At 52.4% G+C, this 18,333-nt stretch overlaps 1 protein-coding gene across 22 annotated transcripts in view; it reads left to right on the forward strand.

The window, feature by feature from the left end:
* Positions 1-88: 88 nt before the first annotated feature.
* Positions 89-18,333, forward strand: part of NPHP4 (nephrocystin 4) — a 53,607-nt gene continuing 35,362 nt past the window's right edge. For 17 of the 22 annotated variants that reach the window (XM_083802824.1, XM_083802814.1, XM_083802822.1 and 14 more), the window contains exons 1-11: positions 586-1,510; positions 2,581-2,733; positions 4,573-4,745; positions 5,054-5,118; positions 6,474-6,629; positions 8,375-8,511; positions 9,152-9,309; positions 9,399-9,525; positions 13,090-13,272; positions 14,152-14,281; positions 17,511-17,557. In XM_083802824.1, the coding sequence (XP_083658950.1) occupies positions 1,340-1,510; positions 2,581-2,733; positions 4,573-4,745; positions 5,054-5,118; positions 6,474-6,629; positions 8,375-8,511; positions 9,152-9,309; positions 9,399-9,525; positions 13,090-13,272; positions 14,152-14,281; positions 17,511-17,557 (1,500 nt within the window). In that variant the 5' untranslated portion in view covers positions 586-1,339. Of the gene's footprint in view, positions 200-232; positions 422-584; positions 1,511-2,580; positions 2,734-4,572; positions 4,750-5,053; positions 5,119-6,473; positions 6,630-8,374; positions 8,512-9,151; positions 9,310-9,398; positions 9,526-13,089; positions 13,273-14,151; positions 14,282-17,510; positions 17,558-18,333 lie in introns of those variants that run through there. The other 5 variants (XM_083802825.1, XM_083802809.1, XM_083802806.1 and 2 more) reach the window with 5 other exon arrangements.

Here is an 18,333-nt window from a genome sequence, read left to right on the forward strand (position 1 = left end):
CCCGGCCCCGGCCCCTCCGCTCCCCGCCGCCGCCCGGCCCTGGGGCCGCGGCCGGTTGCCCGCCGCCGGGCGGTGCCGGGGGCACGGGGGGGCTGTGGGCTCCGGGCTGCGGCGGGGCGGCGGGCGGGGGGGGCACCGGCACCCCCCGGGCCCGCGGTGGTGGCGCCCGGGAAGATGGCGGCGGGACGCGGCGGGGCCGGTGGGTGCCCGGCGGGGCCGGGGCCGGGCGGCTCGGCACGGCTCGGCTCGGGGGGGAGCTCCCGGGCGGGGCCGCAGCCCCGTGGGGGTGCACGCAGCGGCCTCCAGCCCGGGCTCGCGGCGTGGCCCCGGGGGTGGCGGTGTGCGGGCACGGCTGGGAACGGGTGCGGGGCACGGGCAGCTCCCGGCTCCGGGAGGGCACGGCGTGGCCCGGGTGTGCGGGGTACGCGGCGTGGGGGGGGTACGCGGCGCGGGTGTGTGAGTACGTGGTGTGTGCGTGGGGGGTACGTGGTGTGTGTGTGTGGGGGGCACGGGTGTGTGTGTGTGGGGGGCACGGGTGTGTGTGTGTGGGGGGCACGGGTGTGTGTGTGTGGGGGGGTACGTGGTGTGTGTGTGTGGGGGGCACGGGTGTGTGTGGTACGTGGCACAGGTGTGGAAGTGCGCAGCGTGGCGTGTAATTACATGGCATGGGTGTGTGGGGAAGTGCACGCCATGGTGCGTGTGATAGATGGCACAGGTGTGTCAGTACGCAGCACCGTGTGTGATACACAGCATCGTGTGTGAGCACGTGGCACGGTAAGTACACGGCGTGGTGCGTAAGTACCTGGCACACATGCGTGTTTGCACGTGGAGCTCCATGGTCCGACCTCTGCACTGCCAGCACTGTCTGTGCGTGTGCTACGTGCACACGTGGGCTCTGTGTGCCGGGGTATCCAGCCCTGGTGTTTTCCCCTGCTCCTGCTCTGGCCCAACCCCGCTTTGCCATCCCCTACGGTGGGGCAGAGCCCCCAGGGAGCCCCCGGCCTGGGTGTGCGGCAGGGGGAGCCCCGGGGGGGCTGCAGGGCCGCCAGCAGCAGCAGCTCGCCGTACCCTTGGGTAGCCTTCAGTGGCTCCTCGCAGCCGTGCTTTTGGCTCCGCGGGACTCCGGCTCAGCTCTCCAAAGAGAAGGCCGGCATGTCAGCCATCTGAGGGTGGCGGAGAGCCCAGGAGTTCTAGAAAACACGCAGTATTGGGAACGTACATCTGTGCTGCTCTGCCACTTACAAGTGTTTTTCCGTATGCCAGCTTTCATGTGCCATCTTCTGCGCATGCGCTTCCCTGAAACGGGCTTTCTTTTCCAGATGAACGTTCTCTGTAGCAGATGCCTGGAGGAAGAGGTGACCTTCTGAGCATCAAGATGAGCGAGTGGGAAAGGATTTTTCTGCAAAACCTCACTGTTCCTCCCCACTCCCAGCGGAGGCGGAATATCCCGAAGGAGTCAACGGCTTTTCAGTGTGTCCTGAAGTACGTCGAGGGGACTGTCATCACGCAGGTAAAGGAGTGCTCTGCTGGTGCCCTTGGGCTGGCTGAAAAAACAAAAGAACACACACACCCCAAAGCCTTTGCAGAAAAATGCCATGTTGGTTCAAAATCCTCTTGTGTACCCATTAGAAAAATGGGACGCTGCTTGGTCTGCTCCAGCGACCCGGCGCTGCTGCAGGCTTGTGAGGTTGGAACTTCTCCGGGTGAGGTTTGCAGTAGTGGGGTTTGGGCAGGAGGTGCTGCTGTGCCCCTGGACAGGCAGAGGCAGCCCGGTCTTGCCTGGTTCATTCTTGATGGCCTGATCTTGTGCTTGCTGAAAAGGCAAAGCCATGCACAAATTCAGGTTCTGCGGCTGTTTTTTTATAAAGATTTTAAAGGTAGGAACTGAGCTCAGAACTTAAAAACATTCTCATTTTCAGTACTGCAGCTCACAATATTGAAAATCAGAAATGACAAGCACAAAATGTGTCACTTCATCTTGGCCACGAAAGTCACTTAGTGCTTTACCATCAGTGTTTGCCTGCTAAGCCTTTGGTTTCCGCTCATTGCGGTGCCAACAGGAGGATTGCACTTGCTGTGTTTTCAGGCCAGAGCTCAAAGAGGTTGAGATTACAACAAAATTACTCTTTCTGGCAGGGGAACTAACTGTGAATCTCCCAGTAACATCACTTGAGGCCATATCTAAATTCCATGTGTTTTTGTCTGAGTTAATTTTACATGTTGGTTTTTAATGCAGGTAAACATTTTTACATGAAAATCTCTGGGTCACATTTTAGAAATATTTTCTCACTTTATGAGATGTTTAACACTCAGTGTCCAGCTTTTGCTTGGCTTTTTGTAACCTCTGGCTGTAAAAAAGATTGTCCATCTGGCTCTCGAGCAGCAGTTTCTGCATGCAGGCAGAACGATGGCAGTTTGTTGATGGCACACTTGGCCACACACCTGCTTCTTCAGCATCAGTTAGGAAGCAGGAGTTTGCTGTGCTTTTGTGCAGGGTGTTTTGCCTGTGTCTGGGGGCAGGGAGGGTACCGTGCCTGCAGAGACCCGCAGCCCCCGTGCCTGTTTTCCTCTGTGTTGCAGCGAGCGGCGGGCGGCTCGGCGGGCGTGGAGTTCCAGCTGCGCCTGTCCCTGTTCGATGTCGCCTATCACCACTTCTTCGGCCGGACCTGGCGGAGCAGCGCCAGGACCCCCCGCAGCGCCCCGCAGCAGCGCCCCAGGGTGGTGTTCAATGAGGTATGGGGTGAGCACGCGTTCCTGGGCGGGCTGGGCTGCAACATGCGGCCAGGAGAGAGGTGTTCGGCAGGGATTTAACCTGAGCAGTCTGTCTTTGCACTGGGGTGGAGCAGGAGGGCGTGCTGTTTTAAAGTAGCATGAGCATTTTTAAAATAGCAATTCCCAAGTGTTTATGGGCTCTGGTTCATTGTCTGTCTTATGCCGTGCCTATTTTCCCTGCTGAGCTTTTTCTGCAGCAGTTTATTTTACCACTGTTCTTCTCTACGTATGCCTTTACTATAGGAAACAGCAACAACCCCTTTTTCCTTCTGGTGCTTCATAATCTTTTGGCTTCGTACATCTCAGATGTTGTCCATTAAGGTGCAGTTATTAATCTTTTATGTACAATTTATTCTTTTGGGGAAGTTCAGGCATCCTGTGAGCTCAGGCTGGGCAGTGCTGTGGTAGCAGCCGGTGGTTCGTGCTGCTGCCTGCTGTGCCGCTGTGCCAGCAGCAGAGTGCAGTGTTTCTTCAGACGTGGAAAGGGGCTGAGCAGCAGTGCCAGCAGCAGCTCTTTCTCATTACCTGGTATTAAACTCGCACAAAGCCATGCTTTTATCTGTCAGGATTATCAGCAAAACACGGCGTCCCCTGTCCTGCCCGCTACCCTGAGACAAAACCTTGCACGGGTCCTTGGGTGTGCAGCCGGCGGCATTGCTCCTGTTGCTGCTCTGCACAGCGGGGGGGGAGGCTGCAGATCCCCGCAGCACAGACATCGATTGCAGCTGAGATTTCATCTCCTTGGTCAGGACGCTGTCTAATTATAACCTTTATTTCCACTTCAGTCAATGCATTGCGCCAAGGATGAAGTTTAGCATAGATTAGAGCTGTGCTCCTTGATTTATTTAAATCGGTAATGGCATCTGAGGGACACTGGCATATGCATTTCTTCCTGGGGTGTTTTAATCATCACTCAACCCGTGCTTTTTGAATAGAGATGGAGGAAGCTATGGCACGGAGTGCTGCAAGGAGAGAGAACCACTGCACTGTTCCACGTGCTGCACAGCCCGCACTTTGAGCACCATCCCCGTGACCGCGGCGTCACCAGAGGAGCGAGCTCAGCAGCGGGTCTCTGGGCAGGGCAAGTGTGGCCCCACGAGGGTGGCAAACGTGAGGTTACCTCTGCTGGGAGGAGGATTCGTGCTGCCTTGGTGTAGGGCTCAGCAGAGAAGAAAGCGTTATTGAACCTGTTAGCTTTTAAGGAGACAACTGTAAACTTATTTTAACAATGGACTCACTTTAACGACTTTTTCCTTTGCAAGTCATAGCATCAGTCTCCTGCAGCCTGACCACTTGTCAGCAGCTGGTGGTCATTATTTCAGCATTTTGCAATAAAAGATAATAGAATAACGATTTATTTCTCTGGGATGATGCGATAATGTCTCTCTCTGTTATCCCTTCCTGACAGTCTGTGATTACAGCAAATGTTTTCTCTGGGACACCGTGATAATGAGTTTTTAATAGAAAGATTAACCCCACTCTAAATCCTGTCCCTGGGAGGTGACCTGTGTCCTGTCCCCTTCACCCCTGCCTTGTGCTGTGCTGCTGGGGCCTGGGGGCCCCCGCCAGCTGGTGAGCCCAAGGGACCAGCTGCTCCTGCAGCCCACGGCACACCCAGCCCGATGCCTTAGCTGGACCTGGCACCATGCACATCCTGTGAAACGGGCATCGTCGTCGTCTCCTCCCTGTTCTTTTTGCAGTGCTCGCTGTCTGTGTGACATGTCCTTGCCAGCAGCTGCTGCCACCAGCTCTGAGATGCCTTCTCTCCCTTCTCTCCCTTCCTTCCTGTCTCTCCTCCAGGCCGTTTACTTCCACACCTCGCTGAACCACCCCAGCATCACGGCTGTGGTGGAGGTGGTGGCGACAGCCCAGACGCCGGAGGGGCCCTCCCGGGATCTGTCGTGTGGCTTTGGGCTCATCCCCCTGTTCGACAGCAGGTGGGATCCCACGGACCTGGCCGCCAAGGACAGAGTGTAGGTACTGCTGGCCCCAGGGCTTCCCTGCACCGGGGCCTCTCTGAGAGTGGGGCACAATTGCTTCTGGGGGGAGAAGAGGTGGTCCTGGGGCTGCAGAAACAAACCTAGCTTTTAGAAAAAAGGTTTTTGTTATTAGAAAGGCAACGGTGGGGTTATTAAGTGATGCATATTTTTCCCCCTACTGTTTGTATCATGTTAGAGAGTAGGAACTTGGCTTCTTTTTTTGAGCAGAAGAGTTGCAGGAAATGTGCTTCAGGATGGGTTTACTGAATGCTTCACGTTTGGTTCGTGCTCTTTGGTTTCAGACTCAAGCTGTACCATGGGACACCACGTGCCTTACTGCATCCACTTTTCCAGGACCCTGTAGAAAGTAAGCAGCAGCAAGATACTAGTATCACTCCTTTCTTTGCAGTTTTTGTTATCCAAATAGGTATCGTGTTTGTTTGCTGGAGGCAAAAGATGCATGGTCTGTGCCCTCGCAGTGCTAAGCAGAAGCGTGCCTTCTCCTTTCAAGCACTGGAGTTGCATGGTGGGTTTCAGTACCACGACAAAAAAAAAATTGAGAACATGAGTCTGAGATCTGATGCAAAAAATAACTGTTTGAATACATGGTTATTACTTTGGCTCATTTTGAGAAGTGATGTCCCCATTGCATGGTGAAAGCAGAGGAAATTTTGTACTGTTTTGGCACATTTCAGGGGAAATGGGTATAGAGTTAGAAATGCTTTCCTAAGCAATGCAGTAGAAAGAAAATGTAAGGGTTATGGGTTTCTGTTCCAAAAAGACGTGTTGGATTTGGAAGCTGATAGCTGCATTGTCCCAGGTGAGGCTCTTCAATGAAAGTCACCTTGTGTGAGATGCCTCTCTCTGTCTGGCAAAGCAGGGAAGTGTCCTTGCGCTGGAAATACACACATGCCTGCTGGTGCTGAGATGCACTGACAAGTGACGGGGACAAATTCTGTGCTTACCCTGTACTGATGGTTATTAAGGATGTTTGAAAAATGGTGAACATTACGCCTGCCCCTGACAGCCCATCGGAAAGCTTTCTGCTGTCGATACATTGCTTTTTGTCTGGAGAAGGCATCTTGGGTCTGGTGCTGTTGGAGAGGAATAATCTGCTTCTGAGTAATGTTCCTTCCCAAGCACTCAGGGTGTCAGCACAGTTGCTAGAAATAGTGTATGTTCCTTGTAGCCAGAAAGGAAGAGTACCTCTGTTTTTCCATTTGATATGAAAATGGTTTAACTTCTTAAATCTGAGAAAATATTCACGTTTCTTCTCTGGAAAGCAGAGATGTGTCTTAAGATTCTTCCGAAAACCCCGGGGCTGTGCCATGTCGATGCACGGTGCGGTGCCTTCTCACTGCGGTGCCGGTGGGCAGCATGTGCTTCCCAGCGACTCGGGAGCGAGTTGGTTGTGGTCAGAGGATGTGCTGTGCTGCCCGGGAACATGCACTGCCCATCGGAGCTCACGTAGGTTTGGTTTTCCCCATCTTGTGCTTTTGCTGCCAGACTCCCATAAATTTCCTGGCACGGGGGAGTTTAGGGGAATAGGGAATCCGTGTTCAGGAATGTGGTGTATTGTCAGCAGGAGAAACTTGTCAAATTCAGGTTTTGCTTTGCTCATGACATGTGCCTTTATTGATAATGGTTTCTTCAACTGACAGCAGCACTGTAAAGTTCTCTTCCCATTGCTTTTTTCATTTCATAATGTTTTCTCTTATTTAGAGAACAAATACATGACAATAATGGAGAACAGCCACCTGCAGTACACCCTGAAGGCCCACCCACCCCTGGAGACGATATTTCACCTCCTGCCTGAAAACCTTCTGGTGTCTGGGCTGCAGAAAATCCCTGGCTTGCTCCCTGCGCACGGAGACACAAGTAAGGGCCCCTTGAGTCCCACCGCTGCGGGTATCAAACTGCAGGGTGACGCAGGGCTGCTCGGGGCTGCTCCTGCAGTCCTGCTCATGCACCTCTGCCTCCCCGGCCGTGAGAGTGAGCCCCTGCGAGCGGCTCTAGTGTGTGTCTGTTGGGAGCCAGGCTCGTGCTCCCTGTTGGCCTTCTTCTCTCACCCTGCTCTACTTGCAGGCAGCACTGATTCACTTTTATTGTACTAGCAAAACCCGCTGGCAGCCGGAGCAGGCAGGCATCCGTACCTCGCTGCTGCTGCATCCTGAGTCGTGCATCAGTGATGTGCAAAAGATATTGGTAGAAAAAAGTGACAAAAGAAAGGTTTGCAGTGAGCTTGGTTTGTGACTTCTCTGCAATGTCAAAGCCACATTGGATATTTTCTGCTTGAGCTCCAGTGGTGCCTTCTGCCTCCATATCCCTTCAGCGTGGTGCTGTGCATGTGCTGGCAGCGCAGGCTGCCTGCTGTGGGTGCCCAGCCCGGAGCCAGTTGTGCTCCGACTCCCAGGGGTCACCAGCCAAGCCAGGTGGGCTGCAGGTGCCTGTGGGAGGCTTTCCCCCTGCTGCAGGCTCAGTCTGTGCGTTGGTGGAGGGTGGGCTGCAGGTCCTACTGCTCTTTGGCTTTACAGTCTCTCTTCTGTGCTCAGGGTGTTAAAAACAGCCCCCAGAACACCAGCGTGACCTGTGGGGCTCATTCTCTCTGCTTTCCACTTGGACAGAAATGTCACGGACTTCTCTGGAACTCCCCTGTGGTGGAGAAGCAATCGTGGCATTTGTATCCAGTCCTGAAATATGTCTGCGTGGCTTCATTCTGCTCTCTTTTCTGTTAATTGCTTTGCTCCTGGGAAAATGCAAGGGATAAATAATGGTTGGTTTAATTAGAGTCATTCAGAGGAGTCTTAGGAGAAGCCCGTGCAGCTTGTTTAAGATTGTCCTTGTTCGTGGTGGTGCTCTGGGTAGTTAGAGAGCTGGCAGGTCCAGAGGGATGAGCTTCTCCCACACGCAGCCCTCATAAATCTTGCCTTATGGATGCCAGCCTTGCAGTTCGCGTTGATCTGACTGAAATGACGTGATCTGGAAACTCAAAGAACAGAAAGACAGTACCATCAATTTGGCAGAGGAATTATTCTTCAATTTACTGCATGGAAAACCCTGCTGTTAACCAGTTCCTGGGTTGTATCAATTAATGTTAAAGCCGCACATAGTACAGCGAGGTCTCCAAAGCAGGTGGGTCCCTGGTGCTGCTGAGGGCGCTACATGAGAGTGGAGCAGGCAGAGGCTGCAGCTGGGGATGGCTGGAGGAGCCCTTGACTTCAGACAGAAAACTGGCAGCAGGATGAAACCCAGCAGCTCTGGCACCTGTTACACATCCCTGCGTCCCGTGGCAGGGGTCTGTGTGTACGGAGCTGTGTGTAGGCACAGAGCAGCGGTCCCACCTGGTGGTTGACAGAAGAAAACCTCTGGCACTGAAATCCCACCTAGCTTTCCTGGCTTGTGCTTGCACATCAAAATGGTGCTTCACTGGCTAGGGACGCTACCTGTTCTGTTCATTTCTTTGTTGCTGTTAAAAAGCCAGGGCTGTGTGGGGTGCTGGGGGCACACTGCCGCCCTGCGCCCATCCTGGTGCTGTTTGCTGCTCAGGTTTGGTCTGACGGCTCCGAGCCAGCACTGCCCCTGGCTCTGCAGCGTTACCCACGGCCGGCCTCTTGTCTTTGCAGGTGACTGCTTTCTGAAACCGCGGCTCATGAAGTCGGTCACCTGCTACCTGGACAAGCTCTCCATCAGGCTGTACCCTTCTCTGGAGAAATTCGAGGAAGAGCTGCTGGAGTTACTGAACAGTGACCGCTTGCTTAAGGTAGTGCCAATATAATTACCCTGGGAGAAAGTACAGCAAATGAGCAATATGCCACTGCCGTGTTTTCAGGAAGAAAAGAGGAAGCATTCAGATAAATTGCACAGGAGTGTTTGTTTTGCTTAGAATGTCCATTTTTTCTGCTGTGAAAGCCTTTTTCTTGCTTTATCTTGTAGATTCTTTTGGATTAGTAGTACACAGGTGCTTTATGTAGGATTTGTGTTGAATATCCAGACACTAATCAGCAGAATTTTGGTCAGCTCTGCCATGGAGAAGGCAAAGAAAAGATTTAATGCTCATTCTTGTGAGCTTCATTCTGCATCACAGTGCTGTGAGCAGGGAGGCCCCCTGCCAAGGCCTGCTTATTTGTCAGGCCTGCACCGGCTGCTGTAAAGACGGAACACGTTAATACCTAGCGCTCGCTCTGGGGCAGGGTGCATTTCTGTCGGTTTCTGACTGACCACACATGTCCCAGTTTCGGGTGCTGAGTGTCCCTGTGTCATTGTGCACCTGGCCCCGAGCCATGCAGAGCCCCTCTTGGGGCTGGTTTCCCACTGCGATATGGGAGGTCTCTGCTCTGGGGCCTGGTGTGGGCGCAGGGCCGCTGTCGGTCTGTCCCTGACCCCTCCTGTCCCCCTGGCAGGTGAGCGCCCGGCCCGCCGGCAGCGCGCTGTCGGTGCAGGAGCGGCGGCTGCGTGTCGGCGTCCACAACGGCCTGCGCTTTGTCCAGGCGCCGCAGGTGGCCGTGCTGCTGCCGGCGGCGGAGGTGGCCCGCGGACGGCCCGACGGCCCCCCGGCCAGGTAAGGGTGCCTGTGGCCCCCTCCCCGTGCTGCCCGTGGGGCTGCAGCCCGGGCCTTCCTCCACCTCCTCCTCCTCTGCCCCTCCGCAGCGCGGCGGGCCAGGCCCTGCTTCTGAGGAGCCGCCTGCAGCTGAGCGAGATGGTTCCTCACCCCGCCTTCGGGGTCTGCTTCCAGCTGGAGTACGTAGTCTGCGCCGCGGCCGGAGCCAGCAGCAAGGTAGGGCAGGGGTGTCGGGGAGGGCCCTGGGGGCAGATGGCTGTGCTGTGGTGTCCCCGTTGGTTGTTAATGGGTAAAGTCTGCCCCGGCTGACCGGAGCCTGCCTGGGCTCCCTCAGGTGCCGTGGGGGCTGTGATGGGGGCAGCCTCAGCACTGTGCTGAGCCCCATGGGGTCAGTGCAGGCACCGGGGGGCTCCTCCACCACGCGGCCCCGTCCCGCCAGCTGGGACGTGGGGTGCAGAAGACATCAGGGCAGCATGAGCACGGCACTTAGGAATGATCCTGAGCAACACATTCAGTAAGGACTTGGGACAGACAGGAAGGGTGTTGGAGGTCCCACCATTGGGTAGCGTGAAGAGAATGGTTCAGATAAACTGTACGCTGTGGCATCTGTGATAGAGATTTTTTTGAATTTGCTAAAGAGACACCCTTATAAATGCCACAAACAATGTAATTTAGGTTGGGAGAGAGCTTTTTCTGAGCATATTAGAAAATTTTGCTGTCTTTAAAAGTGGTGGTTATGTTATTTTTCACTGTTTTCATCCCCCTGTTGTAGCAATCTTATGCCTTATCTTTTAAAAAGAAAGCACAGTGTTTTCCACAGAAATGGTTAACGCTGCAGAACAGCATTATGTTGTGCCCTTGGGACTTGGTTGACCTCAAAAATCAGAGAACCAAGGCTCAAAACACTTGTTATTTCTGTGAGCTATCTCTGGGACATGGGTTGTAGAGTTGCAGGATTTTCTGATTCAGAACTCCCGTTTCTGCAGGGTTTCAGGATTTTGTGCATTTTTCTTCCTTATTGTAACACACTGCTGCCCTTTAGTTATTTCTGAAAAATGAAGTGCTTTCTGTGAACCAGAACCGTCGCAGGATCTTAGTGCTGGGTGAATTGCTTCGTTGCTTCCCCTTGCTTTTCCCCACTGTCCCTCTTTGCTGTGGCCTGCTCTGCTCACCCATTAAATGCTCTAGGGGGAAACCCAGTCGTTTGGCTTTTACTAATTCTTGTTGGCTAGTATGTCAGATCTGCAGGTGAGGAACATCAAGGAGAAGAGAAAGCACTCCCAGTAAAGGAATGCTTCCAACAGCAGAATTATTCATCTTGGTAAAAACTACTAAAAATATGTGAGTGCTAGCTCTAGGTACTACTTTTCCATGTGTAATTATTCAGTGCATCCTTGGCCTTCTCAGTTGGAATTGTGAGTACCTGTGGCTCGTTGATCTCTCAGCATCTTTTAGGATGAGCCCAGCCCTGGCCAGCTGTATGGGGCTTGCTGAAGGACCAGGGCTCTGCCTTGGTGCAGCTCCTCCCAGCACCAAAATGCCTCCGGGCAGCCCTTCTGCTGCCCCCCTGCTGGCCCGCAGCGTTGGAGGCTCATCAGGCTGTCTCACAAGCGTGCCTCTTTCCATTAGTTCTAACGACTGCTGGGGATCTCTGCTGCCATCACACTTAAATATCCGCTTCTGCGTTTGAACAGTAGAAAACTTTGAGGTGGGGGGGAACATTGTTCCTGGCGGCACAGTGTCTTCCAGGATCAAACAATAGCTCCTTTTGTTGCTCGTGAAGGGTATCTAAAGAACTGCCTCGCTCTGTAGGAAGGGAGGCAAATGTCTCCCATCAAAATGTCAGAGTGCTTTCTGCAGCACTATGTGTAATGTGTTGCAAATGGGCTTATTAAATCATTTTAATTATATGTTGTTAAATTTTTCCACTGTGTATATGTATATGGAGAAATTTAGCCTGCAGCAGTCCTGGAGTGTTCTGGCAAACCAATTTGGAAAACTTCAGCTTTTTTAATTTAAAAGAGACTTTTCTTTAGAATTTAGCATTTATGCTGAAAAGAGATTAACCCCTCATGTTCATTTTTCTCTGAAGCGCCGAGGTTTTTTTGGGAGCTGAAATCTGATGTATTCAGGATCTTAAAACCATGAGAAATCTCTGTACTAACTGCGCTTGCAGAGATCATGCCTGTTAGTGTGAATTTACTGATGATTTATAAGTTTTTTTAGCTATATCATTCAGTGGAGGTGCTGACAGCCAGGCTGTGCCATGCGACTCTGCACAGATGGATGTTGCCCTTCGGTGGCTTAGTGAGCGGCAGCTCAGATGGGATGGGGACGGCCTGGTTTTGGGGACAGGAGGTTGCTGGGCCAGCGGGGAGCTCGTAGTGAGACACGTCCCTGTCCCTTGGTGAGTGGGGCTGCGGGTGCACTTCCCTGGTGCTCCTCCAGAGCGCTGTTCCAGCTGCGTGGCTGAATCGATAGCAATTGATTCGTTATGAGTCCCTAATTGTCCTGCTAAGGCGGCAGGGAGAGGGTCGTTGGTAATGCAGTAAATGTCTTCTCTCATTAGGGCTGTCCAGAACAAAACGGAAAAATGGATGTTTTGAAAAGTGGCACGTGTGTGCCAGGCCGAAGGGATTTAAAATTTGTATTGACTGGGGGAGGAGAAGCAGAGAGGAGCTGTGCCATCGGAAGTCAGGTGTTGAATTCACCTCGCTTAAAAAGCTGAAACCTGAGGACCTGCGGAGATGGGGATCCAGGTGCTTGGCTGTGCAGTGTCCCTGCAGTGCCAGACCCGTGTGGGCCCGCGGTGCTCCCCGCCGGGGGGCACGCGTCCACCCTGCCATCGCCCCCGCTCCCTCTGCCCTTCCTGTGTGCACTTAATCCCAGAGCCGATTGCGGGGCCATAATTAGCAGCCGGCAGGGAGCTGTGGGAGTGATTTCAGGTGCTGGTGGAGAGCTGCGAGTTCGGTTTGGTGCCTGTCTGTCCATTTCCCTCGGTTTAAGGGGAGGCTGGCGAGGCGTTGGGGTAAGTGGAAGCCTTCGGCCTCTGCTTAGCATAGGTTTCCTGTCTTTGAGGAGCAGATGGTCAAAAATCCGTCATTTAGTGCAGCTATTTGGGTGAGAGGGCTGCAGCGTAATGGGTGCTGTGTCCTTGTGGAGACCTGATTACCTGCTGAACAGGGGCGAGTTCTTGTCCTGTGGAGCATTGTCCTGGTTGTTATGGCAGTGGCGATGATAAATTCCCAGTCAAGTCTGCTAGCTCTTATGTTTATCTTGCTGGGCTGAAAATGTTCATCTGGAGGCAGACAGTGGCCAAGGAAAAGACTTGCTGCAGAAAAGGAGGGGTGGCATTGTCTTTATTTATCCCAGCCTACATGGGCTAAATATATACAGAGGACGAAAAAACTCTAGTATTTTTGAAAAGCATTTTATTGTGTTTTGCTGATCCATAATATGGAGGTATAGTCCTTTGTGTAATTTTGTAAAGGGATAAGGTACAATTACCTTGAGTGTGATTGCCTAGCCTTCTGCAAGTGTAGCATGCAGGGAAGGGAATCATTTCAGTGATATGCTTGTTAAGCTGGGAGAGAGCAGACAAAAACAAAAGGTACTCAAGGAGGAAGAATGGTGCAATAATTACAGCGAGAAAGCAGGATTCATACCTGCGTGCAGCTGTGGCCGAAATGTTGTGTTTAACCTTGAATGGATGAAGTCATTTAGAAAGGTCCTGTTCCTGCCTGCCTTCCCGGAGCTGACCGTGTCCCGTGTGCCCCGCAGGCTGAGGCCGGCAGCGCCCTGGGCCCAGCGGCTGACATGCACGCGGTGCGGTGGGCGCTCTGGAGCCCCTTCCTGGGCACCGACTCCTCCCCGGTGGTGCTGCCCCTGCGCGGTGGTGCTCGCCGCAGCCCCGGCCAGGCCTTGGTCTTCAGGGCCCCCGCCGACAGCGAGAGCTCCGAGGAGGTAAGGGATGCTGCTCCGAGGGGGTAAGGGACGCCGCTGCCTCTCCCTCTGCACCACAAATGCCCTTGAACACCCCGAAGGCTTTCCCAGACAGGCTTTCCATTACTAGAACCTTTCCAAGTGCCCGGGTGATGGGGAAGCTTTTTGCAAGTCTGAGTGAATAAAGAGTCATGCGAAAAGGAAGATAACAGCCCTCCACCCCTTGCCCGTGCACATGAATACTTATATATACTGCACTTAGTGTCAAGCACTGCTTCGCTGTAAGCACACGATGGAGCCGGTGCAGAGCTGGTCAGCACACTTATTTATTGCGATGCTTCTCGGAGGCCTCCGTGACTTGAACCGCTTTATTCTGAGCGATGTACATGCAAATGAAAAGAGGAAGGCCTTGCTCCAGCATGTTTATAGTTTATCAGTAAAAGCAAGTTACTGCTCAGGTTGAGACCTCGCAGAGGAGAGTCACAGAGATGTGTTCAGAACTGTTAGTGTTGAACTGCACTGACTGCTCTCTGCTGCAGACAGACGGGTGGGTGCCTACATAGCTTGCTCTGTTGAAGACTGGGTTATTCATGTACACAGTTTGGGGGGAAAGGCAGAGCACCTGTGCCTGCACTGCAGTGTGCTTTTAAGTAGCTGATGGCTGTGTGCGTGTGTTCTTCACTCAGAGGAATCTGATACCTGGGGTGGCTGCAGGCAGAGTTTGCAAGTGTTGGTGTGCAAGGGCACGGGTGTCTGGGAGCTTACAAACCATGCTGGCTGTGCCTGCATCTTGCAGCGTGGTTCTTCTGGCAGCAGGGGGAGGGAACTGGGTCCGCTTTCAGAGGTATGAGTATGTATGTATCAAGCCTTCTCTAAAAGTATTTAATTTCAAATATTCAGGTGAAGCAAGTTGCATCTGGTACTGTCCAATTCCACGTTTCCACTGATTCAGAAGAAAATCTTGCAACTTCTACAGATATCTCAAGTAAAGCCAGGAAAGAGTCAGAGAAGCCTCCTACACCATCTCTGAGTGAGTGTTTTCCATGTTGGTGACATTTAAAATACAGAGTGTAGCACTGGTATCTGATCAAGAGAAAAAACAAACTTCACGTGACTTTCAGTGAACAAGTTTATGAATTACTGTAGTGAATGGAGTTTACATTGGTTTGGTTTCAGCTCTCACTTCTCCTTTTTACCTTCTGAAATTCACCTGTGATATTAGCACAGGGCCATGTGCAAGAATCGCACTAATTTGCGGTGTGCCACCAGCCCACCCCCATTCTGGTTCACTCTGACAACGTTTGGGCTTCAGTGCTAAACCACCAAAAACTCCTGGAAGGGCCTCGCAGCCTCACCAGCAATGCGTTGCTCCCTGCCAACACTGTTACTTATCTCTTTGAAATCATAATCCTTCCAGATGGTTGAGGACAGAAGAGGTGTCAGTTATAGGCTGAGTAATAAATAATCTCGTTGAGCTGTGGTTCCTAGAGCGTGACAGCAACACACGTTTAATCAGCACACACCTCTAACGCAAGGGGTTCTGTGCCAGTGTTGAGCTGGGAAAAACCAGGCTGCGTGTGTGTGTATGTATGCATATATATAGTACGGGAGTGCCAGATGGTAGGATTCTCAGCACCGATCTGTGTCTTTTGGAATTAAAAAAACTTCCTTTGATTTGGGAATGGAGTTTGGTCAGTACCCAGTGCTCTTGGAGACCTGCTCCAGTTCACACTGCTTTGTTTCTCTCAGCTCTCCCCTTTCCTGATCAGTGGGAAGAAACCCATAGATCTGTTTTAATCTGTGCTTTCCACCCCACAAGGTAGGACTGGGAGCAAAATAGGCCTGTACAAGTTTTCTTATTTGTCCATTCTGGAGCAATTTGATGTTCCCCTGTGTGTTCTACTGAGGAGGGTGCTCCTCTTCCACTGAAAGCCTCTCAGCTCCCTTGTTTTTAATCTTTTTCAATTTATCTATGGATGTGCAAACCAGATTGCTCTCAACTTAACTGCCTGTTTAAACATCAATATGTGAGTTTATTACCTTATTAATGGGGTGTTGTTACTGAAGTCTATAGGACCGTTTGTGCTTGAGGGACTGCCAGAAAAGTCATCTGTTAGTAAACGTTTTGCTGTACAGACAAGTGCCAGTTTTAACCGTGTAATTGCCTGCTCAAGCAGCCAGGCTGTGTCAAATGACTGCGGGGTTCCCTCTGAATATTTCATGAGCTCACAGGGCTCCTTTGGTGAGCCTAGCAAGGCTGCAGCTGCCAGACGGGATGGAGCACGCTGGCTGCAGGTCGGGTGATGCAGTTGGCGTGGGAGCTGCACGGTCGGTCCTGCGCTCGGCTCCGGAGCTGCGTCGCCTCCACGAGATGGCAGTGGCACCATGGGTTTGCCGTGGGAAATCCCTGACCCACATCCAGCTTCAGGCTTGCTGCCTCTGGGGCTGTCTTTGCTAGTTTAACGGGCTTTAAAGCAGAAATCTTTGAGGGTAGAATTAAGAGGTTTAGCTCTTGGTGTTGGAGTTTGCTGGGATATGCTGGATTAGGCTGCCATTGACATTGCTCTGAGGCTGTTCTTTTCCTGATGTTGCTTGAAAGATCTCTCTTGAATGCATTTCAGCTGGTATCAGTCAGTTCGGTGAACTGCAGCATGGTGAAAGGAGAAGTCTGGCTGAATGTGGTCTGACAGTGACCCTCTGTGCCCATGCTGGAGGTGCTGGGCTGCCTGGACACGTGAGAGCAGCGTGCTCGGGGCATCCTGAACGCGTTCCCCCCTTCTCTGGGGGATGGCCCCAGCTCCCCTGCGGCAGTGGCTGCATCTTCAAGATTTCTTGATCCCGGCTTCCCCACCAAAAGCAAATGGCTTTGGAGGTTGGTTATGTGGTCAAGTGGCAGAAATGTTGAACGAAAGCTGGTGGCTGTGTGCTCTGACAAGGACCCTGGGCACACAGCTGGCATGCGGCCCTTTGTCCTGCAGCGTGCCCGGAGGTGCATTTGTAAGGCTTGGCGTGGGAGTTGTGGCCCCACGGCCACTGCTCCTTTACTCCTGTGCACTGGCTGGGATGCAGTCAGTTGCCTCTGCTCTGCAGGTTAACTCAGCAGCAGCACTGTTTAAGTGCTTGGTAGCTCCTGGGACAGGTAGTTTGCTGTGATCAGAGCTGGTGCTTGCTTTACCTGTTTAGGACATTCACAGCAATTGTAAGCTCACAGCTGCACTTAAAGAGACCTGCGAGGCCAGGTCCGTTCTTGTGACAGCCGCTGGGACGAGTGGTGCTGCCAGCAGCCCACAGCACCGGTCCTGGAGCCGTGCAGTGAGCCCAGCAGCTCCCCAGGAGGCCATGACACCCATTTTTGACAGAGCCTGGCAGCTTCTGTGGGTGTTTTTTCCCCTGGGATGGGATGGAGCAGGAGGTATGTCCTGTAGCATTTACAGGACGGTGCAAGCAGCTTAACAGTGTGTGCGGCTAAGTCCACGGTCGAAAAGATGGGCTGGAAAACCTTCTGCTGTACTGACAGCTCTAGTGCCCCTTGTACTTCTGCGCACGGTCGCTTAAACAACAGCCAAAGTCATTGTAATTGAGGGAAAACATTATTTTTGACATAAGGGAAACAGGGCAATTTCCGTTGGACAATAGTCAGAATGAAATAGCTGAAATATATGCGGTCGAGAAAGCAAAATAAAGTCCCAACGTTGCCAGAAAACATCTGTGTTCCTTGTCTGCTGTAAAGGATTTGCTGCTTACTGGAACAGCGAGTTCATCTGTGCCAGCAAGCGAGCAGACCAGCCAAATATAAACACAGTAAAACTCATACTGTTTCAGGGCATGAATGTACGAACAGATGAAAGTAGTGACAAGAAATAATGGAGGAGCTATGAAAACCTTAAGTATCCTAAAAACTTTCACGTCTCATTAAGCAATCCACTTAGCCAGTGCCACATGGCTTTAAGGGAAACTGCCGCACTGTCTAGAGATGGAGGAGCTGCGTTTTACAGCAGGAAAACTCTCCCTGGCAGATTTAGCCTAATTCCCAGCAAAATAACCGATGAATCTGGAGATGGGCTTACATGTTCCCGCGCCAGGTAGCACTCTTATTGGAAAAATAAGTCAGGCAGGGGGTTGAGAGGCAGCAGGCCACCTTGCTGAGCTGGTTCCATTCCTGAAAAATAGACCGTGGTGAGGGCTGGGCTGGATGCGGGTGCAGCAGACTCGGGCTGGGCGACGGCTTCAGCAGAGCATCTCCTTGTGCCTCTCCGCAGGTCTGCCCTCCCCGCTGCGCCTGGCGGCCTCCCCGCGGGGACCAGGGGTAAGTGCTGCCCTGGGGGCCTTGTGCTGCGTGTGGGCCGTGCCGCGGGGACCAGCCGGAATGTGGGGCAGGTCGTGGGGTGGGGAGCCCAGGGGCACGGCCCCAAGGGTGGCTCCTCCGATCCACGCAGACCACTGGTGCTGGAGCAGAGGAATTTTAAAATATGTACCCCTACTACTTTTTTTTTCATAATTTGTTACCGGTAATGCTAACGAAGATTGTTACCTTGGTATGTTTGTTTTGTGGAGATTTTCTTCCCCTGAAGCCGTGCTGTGCAAGCCCTGCTGGGTGTGTGCCTTGCCTGTGCGGTTGTGTTGCCGAGCTGTGTGGGCACTGGCAGCAACCAGCGGCATTTCCACATCACGTAATGTGGTCCAATTGCTGAGAACATGCTCAAAGTCCTGTTAACTGCTCATTTTCAGGGCTGCCAGGGCCAAGTAACACCAAAAATGCGGCTAAAATCCACTTTCGCAGAGGGAACAAAACAAATTCTGCACATAATTTGCTGGGCAGAATTTTCTGAGCTGTTTTCACACCCCAAATACCTTTTTAAGGGCTGGTCTGGTTTTTGATAACCCAGATTTGCTGGGCACTATTGTCCACGGTACGTTCTGACAATGATTTCTTCACAGAGAGCTATCAGGATTTAAGATGAGCTATAAATACTGAAATCTCTGGTTTTTGTATCTTGATGCAGGGATCAGTGCACACAAATATTTTTGATGAAATGAAATGCTTCATAGGACCGCATTGAACTCTTTGATCTTTCTGCTGCA

The sequence above is a fragment of the Anser anser genome, assembly GCF_964211835.1.
Source record: "Anser anser genome assembly, chromosome: 17".
Classification (NCBI taxonomy): Eukaryota; Metazoa; Chordata; class Aves; order Anseriformes; family Anatidae; genus Anser; species Anser anser.